Raw genomic sequence first — 17,357 nt, 5'->3', positions numbered from 1 at the left:
CTACAATCTCAACTAAAGGTGTAACTTCTAGAGATTAGGGTCATGCTAAGTCACTTCAGCTGCATCTGACTCTTCGCAACCTATGGACCTTAGCCCACCAGGCTTCTCTGTCCATGGAATTCTCCAGGCAAGAGTGCTGGAGTGGGTAGCCTGCCCTCCTCCAGGGGACCTTCCCAACACAGGGATTGATTCCACCTCTCTTACATCTCTTGCACTAGCAAGCAGGTTCTTTACTACTAGAGCGACCTGGGAACTTTCATTAAAAAATAAAATAAAAAGAGTCTAACAAACTTGGCAAGTGCTAACACCCCTAACAGCACTCTTTTTGGGATAAGGTAATGAAGACTCTCTTCAATTACAAGTACAATCGATACTGGTTATGAGTTTATATAGGCAAGACATGGAAAGGAGGGAAGCGGGCAAGAAAGGTTCCTTTGTCATGATCCTTTGATCCTTTTTCTCAGGTAACTTAATAATGTGGTATAATAATGGGGGAGAGAGAATTGGGTCTGGGTAGAGTATGTACTTTTTAAGAAACATAATCAACATAGCTACTGCTTTCATAATACAAATTATACAGAAGGAAGCCAGGAGAAAATCTTGGCTGGTAGGGATACAGAAGTGGTAGAGTAAGCAAGTTCTGAGTGAACTTGTTGTTGGAAAAAGGTTGAGAAATACTAGTCCACTGAGATTACATGTTCTTTTCAAGTGAACTCTACCATGACTTAATTCTTTAGGTCTTGCTCAATCATCTATCAGTAAGCTGAAGGACTAAGATTGCTGAATGCTTGAAAGGGAAGAAAGCAATGGGAATGTTTAGGAGTAAAGGTTAGTAAGTTTTTTCAACAAACAGCCAGATAATGAACATTTTAGGCTTTTGAGCCACATGTTTCTTTGTCATATTCTTCTTTGTTTTCTTTTATGATCATTTTAAAAAGCAAAAAATCATTTTTACCTTGTGAGCAGCTTACCCACCTCTATAGTGGTAAGTTTAGACTATACTGATATGTCCCAGCAGGCATTTCAGTGAAAAGTCAGAGGCAGAACAAAGGCCCCTGGCTTAAGGATGGTAAGTCTTAAAATAGAAACTAGGGGTAGTTTATGTCTTACCCCTATAAAATATTGTTCCTACTACTAGGAGCAGTATAGGCAGTAAAATGTAAAATCTTCAATTATTAACAACTCAATTTCAAACTGAATAAAGTAACAAGGAAAAATTTGAGCATGGCCAATCATAATGAAAATGCACTAGTTATGTATTAACCACAGCTCTTACAAAACCCCAAATAATGGTCTTTTCTGCTAATGATGTTTGCGAAATAAACTTACTTCTCCAAGGTATAACTTCTTCATTTCTTATTATATTTGTTAGGAATGTAGCACCACCATTCTGAATAATTATACATTGGTGTTCAAACTCATTCATCAGAGTTTAGAACTCAAAAAGAATTTAGATGATTTCCTCAAAAATGAGGATACTGATTCAATTAAGTTCCAGCTTCATTTATGATTTAAGTGAGCTGTTCTCATCTGTCATGAAAGTATAGGTGATTCATGAACAACAAGGAGGCTAAGGGGAACTGACAGCTAATTGAAAAAAGGATAATTTTGTTGGACCTCCATATCTGCAGCTTCACATCCCTGGATTTGAACAACCATAGACCCTATAGCACTACAGTACTTACTACTGGACAGAATTTGTGTATAAGGGGACTCATGAAGTTCAAACACCTGTTCAAGGTTCAACTGTACTAGAGAATGTCAGAGCAACTAGACATTTAGCTTTCAAATTATAGCCAACTCTGCTAATGGTCTGACACACATCCCCACAATCACCAAACCAAGAATAAATTACATTACGACAAAAAATAACAGCTGGGCAGAAGGTCTCAAGAGTCTTGGCTCACTCACAGCTAGCAATGAATACAGTACCTCTTGCTTTTGATAGGTTAGAACTTTTTTTTTAAGGTATGAAATAATCTATTTCACTTGCCATATTTTTACCCAAATCAATAAATCTTATTTCCCCCCAGATTTCAGAAATTCCATTCCTTAAAAAGGAAATTTGTTTTCTATGTACTTCCTGATTGATGAAACAAAAGAATCCAACTCAAATATAATTTTAAAAATAACTACAGATCAAGAATCTATGAATTTCCAAAGAATGCCTTATATTGAAACTGGCAGTAATGTTTTACCTGACTCATGTGGAATGGAAAACAGAAGAGTATGAGGTCCAGTGTGCTTCTCTGTACGAGTACACTTGAATCCTGCACCGAAGTACTAACTGCTTCTACCTAAAATAAGACAGCCTTTAGTATTTATTGTGCATTACCTTGGGAAATAGTTACCATGAAAATGTAACAGTGCTTCAATTTTCCCTCAAAAATAAGAGTACGTTTTCAAAGTTGTTTTTTTTTAACCACTAATTATACATACTGACATTGCTTTGGATAGGTAAACATATTATAATAGTTCAAAATTAAGAATAACTAAAGAGTATACAGCCAAAAAGTTCTCTCTCATCTCTGTTTTCAATTACCCAGTTTTCTTTGTGCAAGCAATCAAGACTACCAGTGAATATTTTCTGCAAATGTAATAAAAAGCATGCATGCATGTATCACAAACCCTGCCTTTTTCATTTAACAGCATATTCTGAAGTGCTTTCCTTAACACCACAAAGAGTTTCATTTCTTATAGTCAGAGAAATATTTCCTTTCATAGATTAATCCTAATTTAACTAGGCTCCTAATGATGGACATTTATACTGCTTATATAATTTACTATTGTAAATTATGTTGCAATAGATATATAATGTACAAGCACCCCTGTAGGACAAATCTTTCAAAGCAGAATTGCCATATCTTGAAATACACGCTGTTACAATTTAAATAATGTAATGCTTTCTCTTAAGGTTTTTCATATTTATATTCTCACCAGCACTGTGTGACAATTTGCTTTCCTGTGCTAACCTGCACAATTTTTGTTTTTTCAAATCTAATACATGAAAAAGGGTATCTTGATACAGTTTAAATTCTTGCTTCTCTTATTATAAACAATGTTGAGAACTTTTTTCATATCTTTGAATTATTTTTATTTCCTTAGGTTAAGTTTCTATTCAAATCCATTGCTCTACTTGATTGTTAACATTTACTTATTAATATGTAGCTTTTTGAATAATAAGGAGGTTAGTCCTCTGTAAAGTACTATAAAATATTTTTCAGTTATGGCACTTGTTTTTTAAAGAAAATTTAAAAAATGACTTCTTTAACACTTCCAGTAAGTTATTAAAAGGTAATGTAATAATACATTTGGAAGACAGTTTGGTAGTTTCTTATAACCTTAAAAAATATATTAGAAGGATATACAGAAGTAAATCTGTTTGATCTTGGACACAATTTCTTAATCTATCAGCAACAAATGACAAAAGAGAAAATCAGTATATTGGATATGATCAAAATTAAAATTTCTGTGCTTTAAAGGACACTATCAAGAAGGTGAGAAGACAATTCACAGAATGGGAGAAAATATTTTGAAATCATATGTATGATAAGAATTTAATATCCAAAATGCATAGAGAACTCCCATAACACAACAATAAAAAGAAAACTGGCCCAATTAAAACAATGGACAAAGGATCTGAAAAGACGTTTCTTCAAAGATTTAAAGGTGCCCAACAACCATAGATATGTTCAACACCATTAGTCTCTAGGGAAATGCAAATCAAAACCACAATAAGATAACACTTCACATGCATTAGGATGGCTATAATAAAAAAGACAGACAATAACAAGTATTGACAGGAATGTAGAGAAATGGGAACCTTCATATATTTCTATCTAGAATGTAAATAGGTACAGTCACTTTGGAAAACAGTTTGCCAGTTTCTCAGAAAGAAAGAATTACCATATGACCCAGTAATCCCACTACAGGTGTAAAACCAGAAGATATGAAAACTTATGTCTACACAATAAGTTAACATTAATATTCATAAAGAATTCTTTATTAATAGTTAAAAAGCAGAAGTAACACAAATGTCTTATCTCTATGCAATAGAATATTATTCAGATATTAAAAGGAATTAAGTACATGCCTCAACACAAATAAATCTCGAAAATTTTATGATGAGTGGAAGAAGTCATTCATAAAAGACTACATATTATATAATCTCATCTATATGAAATATGCAAACTAAGCAAATCTATAGAAACAGAAAATAGATCAGTGGTTGCTAGAGACAGGAGTGAAGAGAAAATGTGATGTGATTAATGAGTATAGATGGGGTTTCTTTCTGGGGTGATGAAAATGTTCTCAAATTAGACAGTGGTGATAGTTGTACAACTTTGTGAATACACTAAAAACCACTGAATTATACAATGCAAAAGGATAAATTTCACAGCATGTGAATTATATCTCAATAAAGCTGTTATTTAACAAAGTTAAACATATTTACCTTATGAACCAATAATTCCATTTCTAGGTATTTTCTCAAGAAAAATGTCTGGATAAAGATGTGGTACATATATATAACGGAACACTACTCAGCCATAAAAGAAGAATGAAATGACAACATCTGCAGCAACATGCACTGACCCAGAGAAGCAAGTCAAAGACCAATATCATATGACACCACTTATATGCAGAATCTTTTAAAACATGAAACAAATGAACTTATTTACAAAATAGAAACAGAGTCACAGACTTAGAAAACAATCTTATGGTTACCAGAGAAGGGAGAGATAGATTAGGAGGTTGGGGTTAACATACACACACTATTATATTTAAAATCGATAACCAACAAGGACCTATTATATAGCACAGGGAACTCAATATTCTGTAATAACCTAAATGGGAAAAGAATTTGAAAAAGAATAGATACATGTATATGTATAACTGAATCACTTTGCTGTACATTTGAAACTAACACAATATTGTAAATCAACTATCATGAGCTCAGACACTCAGTTGTATCTTGACTTTTAAAGTTAAAAAATAATAGTTCTAAGTGGGGGAAAAAAAAGAACATATACTGTACAAATAACTGTATGAAAATGTTTATATTATTAGTTTTATTCTTAACTGCCCCAAACTGGAAACAAAGCAAATGTTTGTTAATCACTGAATGAACAAACAAACTGTGGTACATTCATAAAATACTAGATAGCAATATAAGAGATACTGACACATATCACATATGCAAAACATGGATGACTCTCAAATGTGTTATACGAAATGAAAGCACCAGACAATGGCTAACACTGCATGATTCTACTTATGTAACACTCTGTGAAAACCACAATCTAGAGGAATAGAAAATAGAGCAGTGTTTGCAAGGGCCTGGAGGTGTAGGGGAATGGGAGAGACTACAAAGGGACACAGAAGAACTTTTGGGGGTGACGAAAATGTTCTGTATCTTGATTTTACAGTATTGGTTGTTTGTCTGTATGTATGTGTCAAATTCATACAACTGTACACATAAGTTAATTTCAATGTACGCTAATTATACTTTAATATAATCAAAATATGTATAAAAATCTGTCAGTTCATAATCACATGGGGAGAAAGTAAAGGATGAATAATCACAAAGTTTTCTTGGAAACTTTTCAAAAGGACCCTCTAGGGTTTTCTTGTTTTTCCATTCTTTGTTCATTTTAAGAGTACACACTCTACAGGCATAAATGGTTTCCTTCTGTTCTTAATTTTTAAATTAAAAAGTATAAGCAAGCAGTTGATGTGATTTTTTTTCCAGCTATCTTTCACTGTCTGCTTTAGTAATACCTTCTTTTGCAAAAATCCCATACAGAATCTGGCTATTACTTGGTCTAAAATCTGTCTTTCCTATGAAGAAAGCTATGATCCAAGAAAAGGTTCACTTTAGAATAATAAAATGAATGTGGCTATGTAAACAATGACCTGATCAGTTAGCAACATGGTATTAAAGATCATTTATTTGCTTGAATGACAGATAATGAAGATAACATATAAATGACAATCCCTTTTCTATAAAAAAGAAAAAACGTGAAATTTTCCAAATCAATAATGTGACTATTTTGGTTTTTAAGTTCCTTGATGAAAAATATAAGCCTCATGAAAACAAAAACATTGTTTGTGGCATGATTCTCAGAATCTGGCTATAAAGAAATATTAGTTAAATGAGCAAACACGTGTAGACCTACCATTAGCTCAATATCACTGCCAATTATATAAAGCTGATCTTCCATGGAAAGCTTCCGGTTCAAGTGGGCAAGAACATAGGTGATTCCAGGCAGACGCACAGCAGGACTGGTGAGAAGGCTACCCCAGAGGGCACTGTAGAAGGCTGACTGGTCCACTGCAGCAGCAACCTTTTCCAGTAAAGTGTTTGTTCTGAGGTACAAAATAAAGTGCTTTAAAAGGGGAAACATTTAGTTTCACATTGCTAAGCATAAACCATTATACTCTCCCAGAATGTATGAAAGCATCCTTGATGTAGTCATATGTTCCACCCTGGACACAAGTTGGGTGGATGGGAAGAACCATACAGGTCAGAGTCAGAGGACTGGATAAAAGTTCTGGTTCCACCATTCACTAGCTGTGTACTTTAGGGAAATCACTTAGTCTCTCCTAGTCTTTTCTCAGTTCAGTTTCCTCATCTGTAAAAAAGATAACAACAAAAACACCTCCACAAGTCCCATCTACCTCAAGGAACTGTTAAACACACATATACTTTAGTTAATAGTAAGGAACCTCACAGGCTACGTCCCTGGGGTCACAAAGAGTCCAACACAACTGAGCAACTTCACTTTATTTTTCACAGAAGAACATATCTTCTGTTGACTTTCTACAAAATTTTAAAGGATATTTCCTTTTCTTGGAAATCATATTATACACTTTACATCATGCGAAATGCCAGGCAGGATGAAGCACAAGCTGAAATCAAGATTGCTGGGAGAAATATCAATAACTTCAGATATGCAGATGACACCACCCTTATGGCAGAAAATGAAAAGGAACTAAAGAGCTTCTTGATGAAGGTGAAAGAGGAGAGTGAAAAAGCTAGCTGAAAACTCAACATTCAAAAAACGAAGATCATGGCACCCAGTCCCATTACTTCATAACAAATAGATGGGGAAACAATGGAAACAGTGACAGACTTTATTTTCTTGGGCTCCAAAATCACTGCAGGTGGTAATGGCAGCCATGAAATTAAAAGACACTTGCTCCTTGGAAGAAAAGCTATGACCAACCTAGACAGCATATTAAAAAGAGAGACATTCCTTTGCTGACAAAGGTCCATCTAGTCAAAGTTACGGTTTTTCCAGTAGTCATGTGTGGATGTGAGAGCTGGACCATAAAGAAAGCTGAGCACCAAAGAATTGATGCTTTTGAACTGTGGTGTTGGAGATGACTCTTGAGAGTCCCTTGGACTGCAGGGAGATCAAATCAGACAATTCTAAAGGAAATCAGTCCTGAATATTCATTGGAAGGACTGATGCTGAAGCTGAAACTCTAATACTTTGGCCACCTGATACAGAGAACTGACTCTTTGGAAAAGACCCTGATGCTGGGAAAGGCAAGAGGAGAAGGGGATGACAGAGGATGAGATGGTTGGATGGCATCACTGTCGTGATGGACATGATTTTGAATATGCTCTGGGAGTTGGTGATGGACAGGGAAGCCTGGCATGCTGCAGTCCATAGGGTTGCAGAGTCAGACATGACTGAGCAACTGAACTGACTGAATTTAAACAACTTGAATGAATTATGCTATGACAAAATATAAGATGCATTATTCAAGATAAAGTAATACACAAGAATTGAATACACTGTTGTATAACAGATTTGGAATCAAGAGAATCTGATGAAGTTCTACTGTTTACTTGCTATGTGATTTAATACTAACACTATAATCTCTTCTGGTCTCAACCTACTTATGCATTAAAAGAACATGTTTTCACATCTTTTTGTGTTGAATAACTGGCAAAACATAATGCTATGATCTGAAAGTTTTTGTCCCTTCAATATTTATATGTTAAAACCTGGTGCCCCAAAGTGACTATATTAGAAGATGGAGGCTTTGGGCACCCTCATGAATAAGATTAATGTTCTCATGAAAGAAATTCCAACAGAGCTCCATAGCCCCTTCCAGAAGGTCAGGATACAGGTAAAAGGTGCTGGTTGTGAATCAGGCAGAAGGCACTCACCAGAACACGATCATGCTACCACCTTGATTCTGACAGCCAGAATCAAGAACAGTGAGAAATAAATTTCTGAATTTATTTCTGAATTTTTGCATTTCTGAATATTTTTGAATTTCTGAAAATAAATTTCCACTCAGTTTTTTTTTTTTTTTACAAAAGCCAAAGGACTTTCAAGCAAAAAGGACTAAGACACATAACAAGATAAATCATACAGATACCACAGTCATAAAGATCATTATTCAATTTCCACATTAAATTTTTTAAAAATTTATTATTATTTATTTGATTGCATTGCCGTACATGGGATCTAGTTCCTGGACCAGGGATAGAACCCAGGCTTCCTGAATTGGGAGCATAGCATCTTAGCCACTGGAACACCAGGAAAGTCCCTATGTTAAATTTTTAATTGCAACTAGCAGAGTTACAAAATCATATTGATTCTATGCTTCCGTTAAGAGAACAGAACAATTTAAAACAAAACTGATTCATAAACTAAATAAAATAAACTCACATCATGTTTCTAAAATTGTCCTGAAACAGAAATTAATTTTTTCTCAAAGTAGCTTATAAGAGAGATTCAGTATTTTCAGGGTTAGATTCCCACATCATTATTGCAGCAGATGAACATACAAAAAATAGAGTAACTTGTTTAAATAAATTATATAAATATAAATCATTAAGCCTACTCATAAAGAAAGTTTGGTATTTTCTATTTCTGACATCTTAATTCATAATTTCCTTTTTGGTGAGAGTATCAGTAACAGAGATATTAAAGATACTTAATGCTATCAAGCACTGTATACCACTATTGGAGCCTGGAGGGCTACAGTCCACAGGGTCACAAACAGTTGGACATGACTGAGCAACTTCACTTTACTTTCACTTTCATTAACTTCCAAGGAAATAATAATAAGCTCCAAACAGACCAAATCATTCTCTTTGAAGAGTTAAAATATCAAGAGTACCATGTCAATAGCTATTGAAAGAGTACTACACCTGGTGACAGGCTATTTTTAACAATTTAAAACTTGATGGCACACTGCCCAATCTTCCATTCTTTTTATTAATCTAAATGTCCTATCTGTTATATTTTAAATTATGAGTCACAATTTTCTAAGTGACTGACAAGTACAAGGCGCTGGACTAACTAAGTAATTTCAATATTACAGTTACACAATGAATGGTACGCTTTTTTAATAGCTGAGGAAACTGAATAAAGTTCAGAAATGTTGAAAAAGTTTTCCTAAGCTCACATAGTGTCTGCCGAGCTAGGATTTGAACCCAGTCCAGCTATCCAAGTCTATATTCTTCTTACCCAACTATATTTTCAGTGTGATACGCAGATTAGATACACTACAAAATTTTTTTTGCTATAAAAATCTTCAGGTCAGGTACTAAAGTGTTTAGAATAATCAGTTTTTGTGATGTTAATACTAATGATTTAAGGATGTTTGCTGACAAATTCATGACTTTGACTACTTAACTGCAGCAATAACAACAGCATCTTACCTCTCATAGTACTCTGATCCTTCTTCCAAGCCAGGAAGAATACCAGTTAGCAGTCCTTGTAGACCAGGCTTCAGTGTTTTACCCAAAGGCAGATAATATATCTCATACAAACTCAACAATGTTGGTTTCACTGACATGGCAGCATTTGCAAGGAGAGGAAAGAGTCCAGAACTGTTTTAAAAAATAAAAACAAAAGTGAGAGACAAAATAACTACAAAATATTAATTCATATATACCAACATGTGTGTATAAATCTTTTTAAAATGAAATAGTAAGTTATACTACTTAGCTTAAAATCATATCTATCCTGTATAGTGTTGACTTCTATATCCATTAAACAAACCTAGGTCTCTCATCTGAGCTTCATACTCATAAACCCAAAGGTCACCTAAATGTTTCATAAGGCCTTCAAATTCCACAATTCGTAAACGGAACTCCCTCTCTTTCCCTTCCCCAAAACCTGATCCTTCCCCTGTAATTTCCACTTCAAAATATGACAACAGAAACCATCTGTTTGACCAAAAACTATACATCTCAGAGTGATCCTTAACCCTTAAAAAAATAAAAAACTTTAAACTGCAATCAGTCATCAAGTTTTCTCTCCAAGCCATTCTCCTAGATATTTTTTGTAAATATAATAAATTCTCTCCATTTCCACCAGATAGTTCCTTAGAAGAGACCCTCAAGATATCTCAATCATATCTTACCAAACATCATATTTTAATCATTGAACTATCCAGTACTGCTTCAATATTGCTCTGAAGCAGCTGTTCTCAATAAAACCTTTCATTGGTTTCCTGCTGGTTATTGTCTAACTACTAACTGTGGCTTTAACGTCTTGCTACTACATACCTCTGTACAGCCCAGGCATGCTCACCAATATCACTCCTGTACCCTCTGCTCCAGCTACATTGAACAATTCCTCTCAAGTTCACTTCAGAACTTTCCACACACTCTTCAGCGCCCAGGCCTTCACACATGCTGTGCTGAAAGGTACAATCCCTGCTCCCTCAGGTTCTCCTCATTGTCTGCATGACTCCTAGACTTTCAGGAATTGGCCTAAGCTGTTTCCCTTAGACTATCTCCTAATTAGACTAGGTTAGGCTCCTTATTAAATGTTCACATAGTACCCAATACTTACTTATTTCTAATAAGTAACTTTGTTTTACTAACAATAAGTAAATCTATTGCTGTGATAATAAGAAGTAATGCTATTCCTTGCAGGAAAAGGAACCATCAACAAAGTGAAGAGACAACCTATAGAATGGGAAAAAATATTTGCAAACCATATATCTGATAAGGGGTTAATATCCAAAACATGTAAAGAACTGGTACAACTCAATAGCAAATAACAATAATAATCTAAGTACAAAATGGGCAAAGGACCTGAATAGACATTTCTCCAAAGAAGATACATGGTCAACAGGTACATGAAAGGATGCTTAACATCACCAGTATCAGGGAAATGCAAATTAAAACACATGAGATCGCATCTCATGCCTGTTGGAAGGAACATCATCAAAAAGACAAGAGGTAACAAATGCTGGTGAGGCTGTAGAGACAAGGGAACCCTCATGCACTGCTGGAGGGATTCCGAACTGGTACAGCCACTATGGAAAACAGTATGGAGGTTCCTCAAAACATTAAAAATTCCACTTCTGGGACTACGTTCAAAGGAAACAAAAACACTAACTCAAAAGCTATCTGAAACCCCATTTTCACAGCAGCATTATTTATAACAGCCAAGAGATGGAAACCTAAGTGTCCACTAATGGATGAACAGATAAAGAAGCTGTGAGATACATATATATATATATATATATATATATAAAAAAATGGAATATTATTCAGTCATAAAATGAGTAACTCCTACTATTTACAACCTTATGGATGGACCTTTAAGGTTTTATACTGAGATAAGTCAGACAGAAAAAGACTAATTCTGTATGATCTCACTTACAGGTAGAATCTTAACTAACTAACCAAAAAAAAGACAAAAATAAAACCCACACTCATAGAAAAAGAGACCTCAAATTTGTGGTTATGAGAGAGTAATGCTTAGGGACAGAGGGGTGTTAGAGGAAGGTGGTTAAAAGGTACCAACTTCCAGTTATAAGATAATTGAGTACTATGGATATAATATAAAACATAATGACTATAGTTAACACTGCTGCATGACATACAGGAAAGTTCTGACAGTAACCCTAAGAGTACTCTAAGGAGAAAAATTTTCCCCATTATTCTTTTCTTCCTTCTTTCTGTTGTATCTAAATGAGATGATGATGTTGGCTGAAACTATTGTAACCATTTCATAATATATTTAAATCAAACCATCTTTCTGTATACCTTAAAATTATACAGTGATGTATGTCAATTGTTTATCAGTAAAACTGGGGGAGAAAGACTAATTCTGATAGGTAACTCTGTAATATCAGAAAGCAAGAGGCCCTTTGGCCTGGCTGGATGCCCACTCTGCCTTTTGCTTCAGGTGCGTGATTAGTGGAACTGGTGTATATAGGGCAATAATATATCGGCCCTGCTGCCTGCCATTATGTCCGCTGCCCAGAAGGCCACTACTGTGGTGATCTTCCTTTGTGGACTGGGAGACACAGGGCATGGATGGGCAGAAGGCTTCACCAGGATCAGAAGTGCCCACATCAAATACAACTGCCCACATTCGCTACTTATGCCTGTAATATTACATATGAACATGGTCATGCCTTCTTGGCTTGACATTACTGGGCTTTCACCAGATTCACTGGAGGATGAAACTGGAATTAAGCAGCAGCAGAAAATGTAAAAGCTTTGATAGAGCAAGAGATGAAGAATAGCATTCTGCAAGAGATGAACAGCAATGCTTCTAACAGAGTGATTTTGGGAGGATTTTCTCAGGGAGGTGCTTTACCACGGTACATGGCTCTGACCACACAGCAGAAGCCGGCTGGTGTCACTGCTCTGGGCTTCCTTTCCACAGGGCCCGATCAGTGGTTTGAGGAGAGACATTTCTATTCTTCAGTGCCTTGGAGATCTGGACCCTTCAACACCCCTAATGTCTGGTGCTCTTACTGCTGAAAAGCTAAAACCATTGGTAAATCCAGCCAATGTAACCTTCAAAACCTATGGAGGCATGAGGCACAGTTCACATCAATAGGAGATGATGGACATCATGCAGTTCGTCAGGCAACTCCTACCTCCCATTGACTGACACCACTGTGAGGCCTTGTGTAGAAGTGCATACCAGCATCGTCTATTAGAAGACAAACTTCTGCCTGTGCCCAACCTTGAAACCTCTAATGTCTACAGTGTTAAAATGTTTTGCAAATACACATCAATGACACAGGCTAAATAAATTCTCCTCATGGGAAATGCATGATCTTTGAAGTTTCTATATATGTATTTGTATATGATATAATCCAGGATACATTAGTATTAAACTAGCAGTATACACTAGTATTGAATATACTAGTATTAAAATAGAGAGAGAAGCAGCCAGCTTCTTTCTCCCAAATGTAATTCAGCGAAATAATAAAATACTGTAACCAGATTTTTTGTTACATCACTTGAAAATTATTGGCATTCTTAACAAAAACTTGTTCAGATATAAATGAGCAGTTAAAACATAAATAGTTTATGTGTGTGGGGACTTAAGACTACGGGCTTACACCCCAAACTGCCAAGGTCACCATGCAGCATCTGTATTTTTATATATGTGTTCATATATACCTAATGATTATAATGCATAAGAATGAGGTGTTATTACATTATTCCTAATAAAAGGGATAATGCTTCTAAGTGTCAATAAAGAGCAATATTGCTCTTCAATTAATGGCCCTTTTATTTTGGGGAACAGCTTTTTCTTTGCTGAATATACTTTAATACTTTTTTTTCTCTCTAGAAAAGAAATGTGTCCCTTCTTTTTTATCTTTCACAACAGACCAAATATTTCCTCTTTGCCACAGACACCTGCTGTCAATATGTGCTGTAATTTAACATTCTGGATCACACACATGATGGCACTGAAATATATTTATATTGACAGAAAGAAACCAGACATCCTTTCAGAGTTTCTACACTACTTCTTAAAGTGGACCTTTAGCCACAGTTTAGACCTGCAGAGTTACTAGAATCTTCAGTCCAGGTAACGAGAATAATTCTGTGGTTGTATTTTCTTGTAATTAACTGAAAGAATAATTAGGTCATATTCTAGTATGTTCTGGGATATTTAAGGCTGATCTTAAAAACTGTAATTTCTAAGATGATTTTCTCTAAGGTGATTCTCCTCATAGCATAAAATTTACTTATTTTGCACATAGGTTTGAAACCAACTACAGCAGGAAATGAACAATTCAAAAATTTTGCTTTACTCTTATTTGCCAATGGACTAATTTGAAATTTTCACGTAGTCAGATGATCTTTTAAAGTTAGCTTTTGTGAAAACATAAAAGTAGCAATTATTTGATTTTAAATAGATTTTTCATATTATTGGTTAAAATTACTTGAAAACAAATTTCTGGGTAAGTTTGTTTAGTCAGAACTCAATACAAATAGTGTAGTTCCCACACAGTTTAATATACAGCAAAAATGTATGTTTGGTATTTCTGAACTGTTGTTAATTTTTCTGCTGAATTCCAACTGATTAGAACAATGTTAGGACTGCATCTTCACAAATGGGTGCTACTTGATGACAGAAATGATTTGGTACAGACTATAGATGATGTTAATAATTAAGCCATACATTTATGCCTGGATTTACAATTTTTAAACAATCACTAAGTCATTTTACTTTACCTACAAGAATATAAACTGCTGCTTTACTGACACAAATCAGTGAGATCTAATTTACAGCAAGAAATACTCCATTGAAACATGGCACTGTAACGTGAGAAAATCTTTTGCATGATTTCTATCAATGTGAAATAAAATTGAATTCGGACTTAAAAAAAAAAAAGGCAAGAGACCATGACTCTCTTTATTTCTGTATCCTAAGACCTTAAAACCAAGTCCTGCCTTTACAAAGGGCTTAATAAATGAATTAAGAATCTGTCTTGCTCCTACTTTATACAGAAAACAAGAGGTCATCTAGTGGGAACTCCCTCAACTTCCCACATTTCTGCCTTCAACTTTAGGTACAGTGTGACGTAAAACTACAGCAGTAGCCTCTTCATAGCTACCTTGCCTCAGGGTCCACTGTCTACCTTTCTCAGGGCCCTGCTTTATCCACCATACTTTTTCTTTCATATAATTTCTTTCTTCCTCCACTGACAGCTGTGTTTAAATCTTTCTCAATGATTCTAAAAAGAGAACAGATGACAACAAAATTCTAAACCTTTATCTTAATTACTTCCTGGCTTGAAGCTGCCTTCCTACTTCAACTCCTGGAGAAAAAACAAACAAAAAAACCACTTTCGTCTATCACCTTCTGATACATCTACCTGTTCTATTAAAACTGTTCTCAATATCATCACCATTCTCTATTAAAGGCCAGATTTGTTGGTCTACTTTCAGTCCTGACTGTTTCATTTATCTGTAGTATTTGATACTATTCACCACAACTTTCTCTTGAAACTCATTCCCCTTTTGACTTCCAGGTGAGCTCTGTCTCCTGGTACATTTTCTATTTCTGACTCCTGTTTCTTTCCACTGACTACTTTCCATCCACTTGCCCTTTAAATAACGTTAACTCCTAAATATTCACAAGGCTTCCCATGAATATTTCCAGGTGGTTCAGTGGTAAAGAACTACCAGCCGATGCAGGGAGACACAGGAGATGAAGGTTCGATCCTGGGTTGGGAAGATCCCCTGGAGAAGTAAATGGTAACCCATTCCAGTATTCTTGCCTGGAGAATCCCATGGACAGAGAGAAGCCTGGCAGGCTACAGTCCATGGGTAACAAAGAGTTGGATAGGACAGAGCAAATATTCACAGAATGGTCTTGTTCCTTTTCCCTACTTATTATTCACGAGGTACTGGTTGATCTCAGTCATTCTCTGCCATTTGAATGCTGTCAGCTCTAAAATCCCTCGCTAGGATTTGTATTAGCAAAAGTTTACTTTACATACCCACTTAATATTTTATGGGGCTCAAATTGCACCTCTAGTGTTCTTAGTGACAGCTTAGTGTACTGTATCACATTAAAAAAATAAACTTGAAAACACAATGCTTTATCATGTAACACGTTACAGAACTTTAAAAGTATTTGTATTTAATTATGCTAAAGCATAAACCTTGAGATTAAACTACTAAAAAATTAAAAATCCAACATAGTACAAATTCTAGTTTTTAAATTAGCTATACTCTAAAAAATACAGAATAACAATTTTACTCCATACGATATGTGTATGTAAGAATGTCTGCCATATTTAGACATAGTATTCTAGAATTAATTTATTCTTCTTATATAACATACTGTTAATAAAATTAGATATACTGCAACTTTGTGAAATAGTTGTTTCTTTTTTTTTTTTAGTTGTTTCTTAAGATAAACTTTCTGTTTAAAAAGGAGCAGGCATGAGTTATACAGAAAAGTTTTGCCTTAAGGAAAGAGTTCCTTCCTTAAGGAAGGAATCTGTCAATTATTACATGTAACACTGATTGAGCAATTCTCTTTTTTTTTTTAAAGTGCTCTTCAAAGAGTAGTAATTATCAGTATTAAAAATACCTATTACTGTATATCAACTTTCAAAACATCCACAAGGAATTTAAAGAGAAGAAACATACACAGTAAGATAGATCAATGAAATCAAAAGTTTGTTTTTTTAAAAAAGACTAACAAATATGATAAACTCATGACAAGGCTGACCAAAATGTACAAAAAGCTTTCTGCATCGCTGGTGTCAAGAACGAGACAGGAAAACTAAATATGCACATGTGAAAGAATGAAATAAGATCCCTATCTCATGCCATTCACAACAGTTAACTCAAAATGGATTAAAGACTTAAATATAAGGCCTGAAATTATAAAACAGAGGAGAATATATACATAAAAGTTCCTTGACATTGGTCCTGGCAATGATATTCTTGGACAGGAAACCTAAAGCAAAGGCAGCAAAAGCAAAAATAAACAAGTGGGACTGTGTCAAACTAAAAGGGAAGAGAGGATAAGATATGGGGAAGCCAGAACGAAAAGTTCTAACATTTTAAATCACAGCTCCAAAAAAGGAAGAGAGAATATATAGAGTAAAGGCAATTTAAAAAGACTCCAGAATTGATGAAAGGTATTGACTCAAACCCATTCACAGATCACGGTCTTGTTGTGGTGAAGACACTTGTGCAACTCAAAGAAGCTATGAGCCAAGCTGTGCGGGGCCACCAGAGACAGATGGGTCATAATGAAGAGTTCTGACAAAACGTGGTCCACTGGGGGAGGGAATGGCAACCCATTCCAGTATTCTTGTCACAAGAACCCCATGAATCATATAAAAAGGCAAAAACATGTGACACCAGAAGATGAGCCCCTCCAGGTTGGAAACTGTCCAACATGCTACTGGGGAAGAGTAGAAGGTAATAACTGATAGCTCCAGAAAGAATAAAGCGGCTGGGCCAAAGCAGAAATGACGCTCAGTTATGGATGTGTCTGGTAGAGAAAGTAAAGTCCGACACTGTAAAGAAAAATGGTGCACAGGAACCTGGAATGTTAGGTTCACGAATCAAGGTAAACTGGACGAGGTCA

The 17,357-nt window shown here is 35.2% G+C and overlaps 1 protein-coding gene and 1 pseudogene across 9 annotated transcripts in view; one reads left to right on the top strand and one right to left on the bottom strand.

Moving 5' to 3' along the window:
• Positions 1 to 17,357, bottom strand: part of DOP1A (DOP1 leucine zipper like protein A) — a 131,568-nt gene that overhangs the window by 72,471 nt on the left and 41,740 nt on the right. For all 9 annotated transcript variants that reach the window (XM_020878890.2, XM_020878895.2, XM_020878894.2 and 6 more), the window contains 3 exons: positions 9,689 to 9,859; positions 6,177 to 6,366; positions 2,199 to 2,297 (listed from right to left, as the gene is read on the bottom strand). In XM_020878890.2, the coding sequence (XP_020734549.2) occupies positions 2,199 to 2,297; positions 6,177 to 6,366; positions 9,689 to 9,859 (460 nt within the window). The remainder of the gene's footprint in view (positions 1 to 2,198; positions 2,298 to 6,176; positions 6,367 to 9,688; positions 9,860 to 17,357) is intronic.
• Positions 10,953 to 12,893, top strand: LOC110128229 (acyl-protein thioesterase 1-like; annotated as a pseudogene).

Source organism: Odocoileus virginianus, chromosome 19, assembly GCF_023699985.2.
Source record: "Odocoileus virginianus isolate 20LAN1187 ecotype Illinois chromosome 19, Ovbor_1.2, whole genome shotgun sequence".
Classification (NCBI taxonomy): Eukaryota; Metazoa; Chordata; class Mammalia; order Artiodactyla; family Cervidae; genus Odocoileus; species Odocoileus virginianus.
This window is presented reverse-complemented; position numbering and strand designations above follow the sequence as displayed.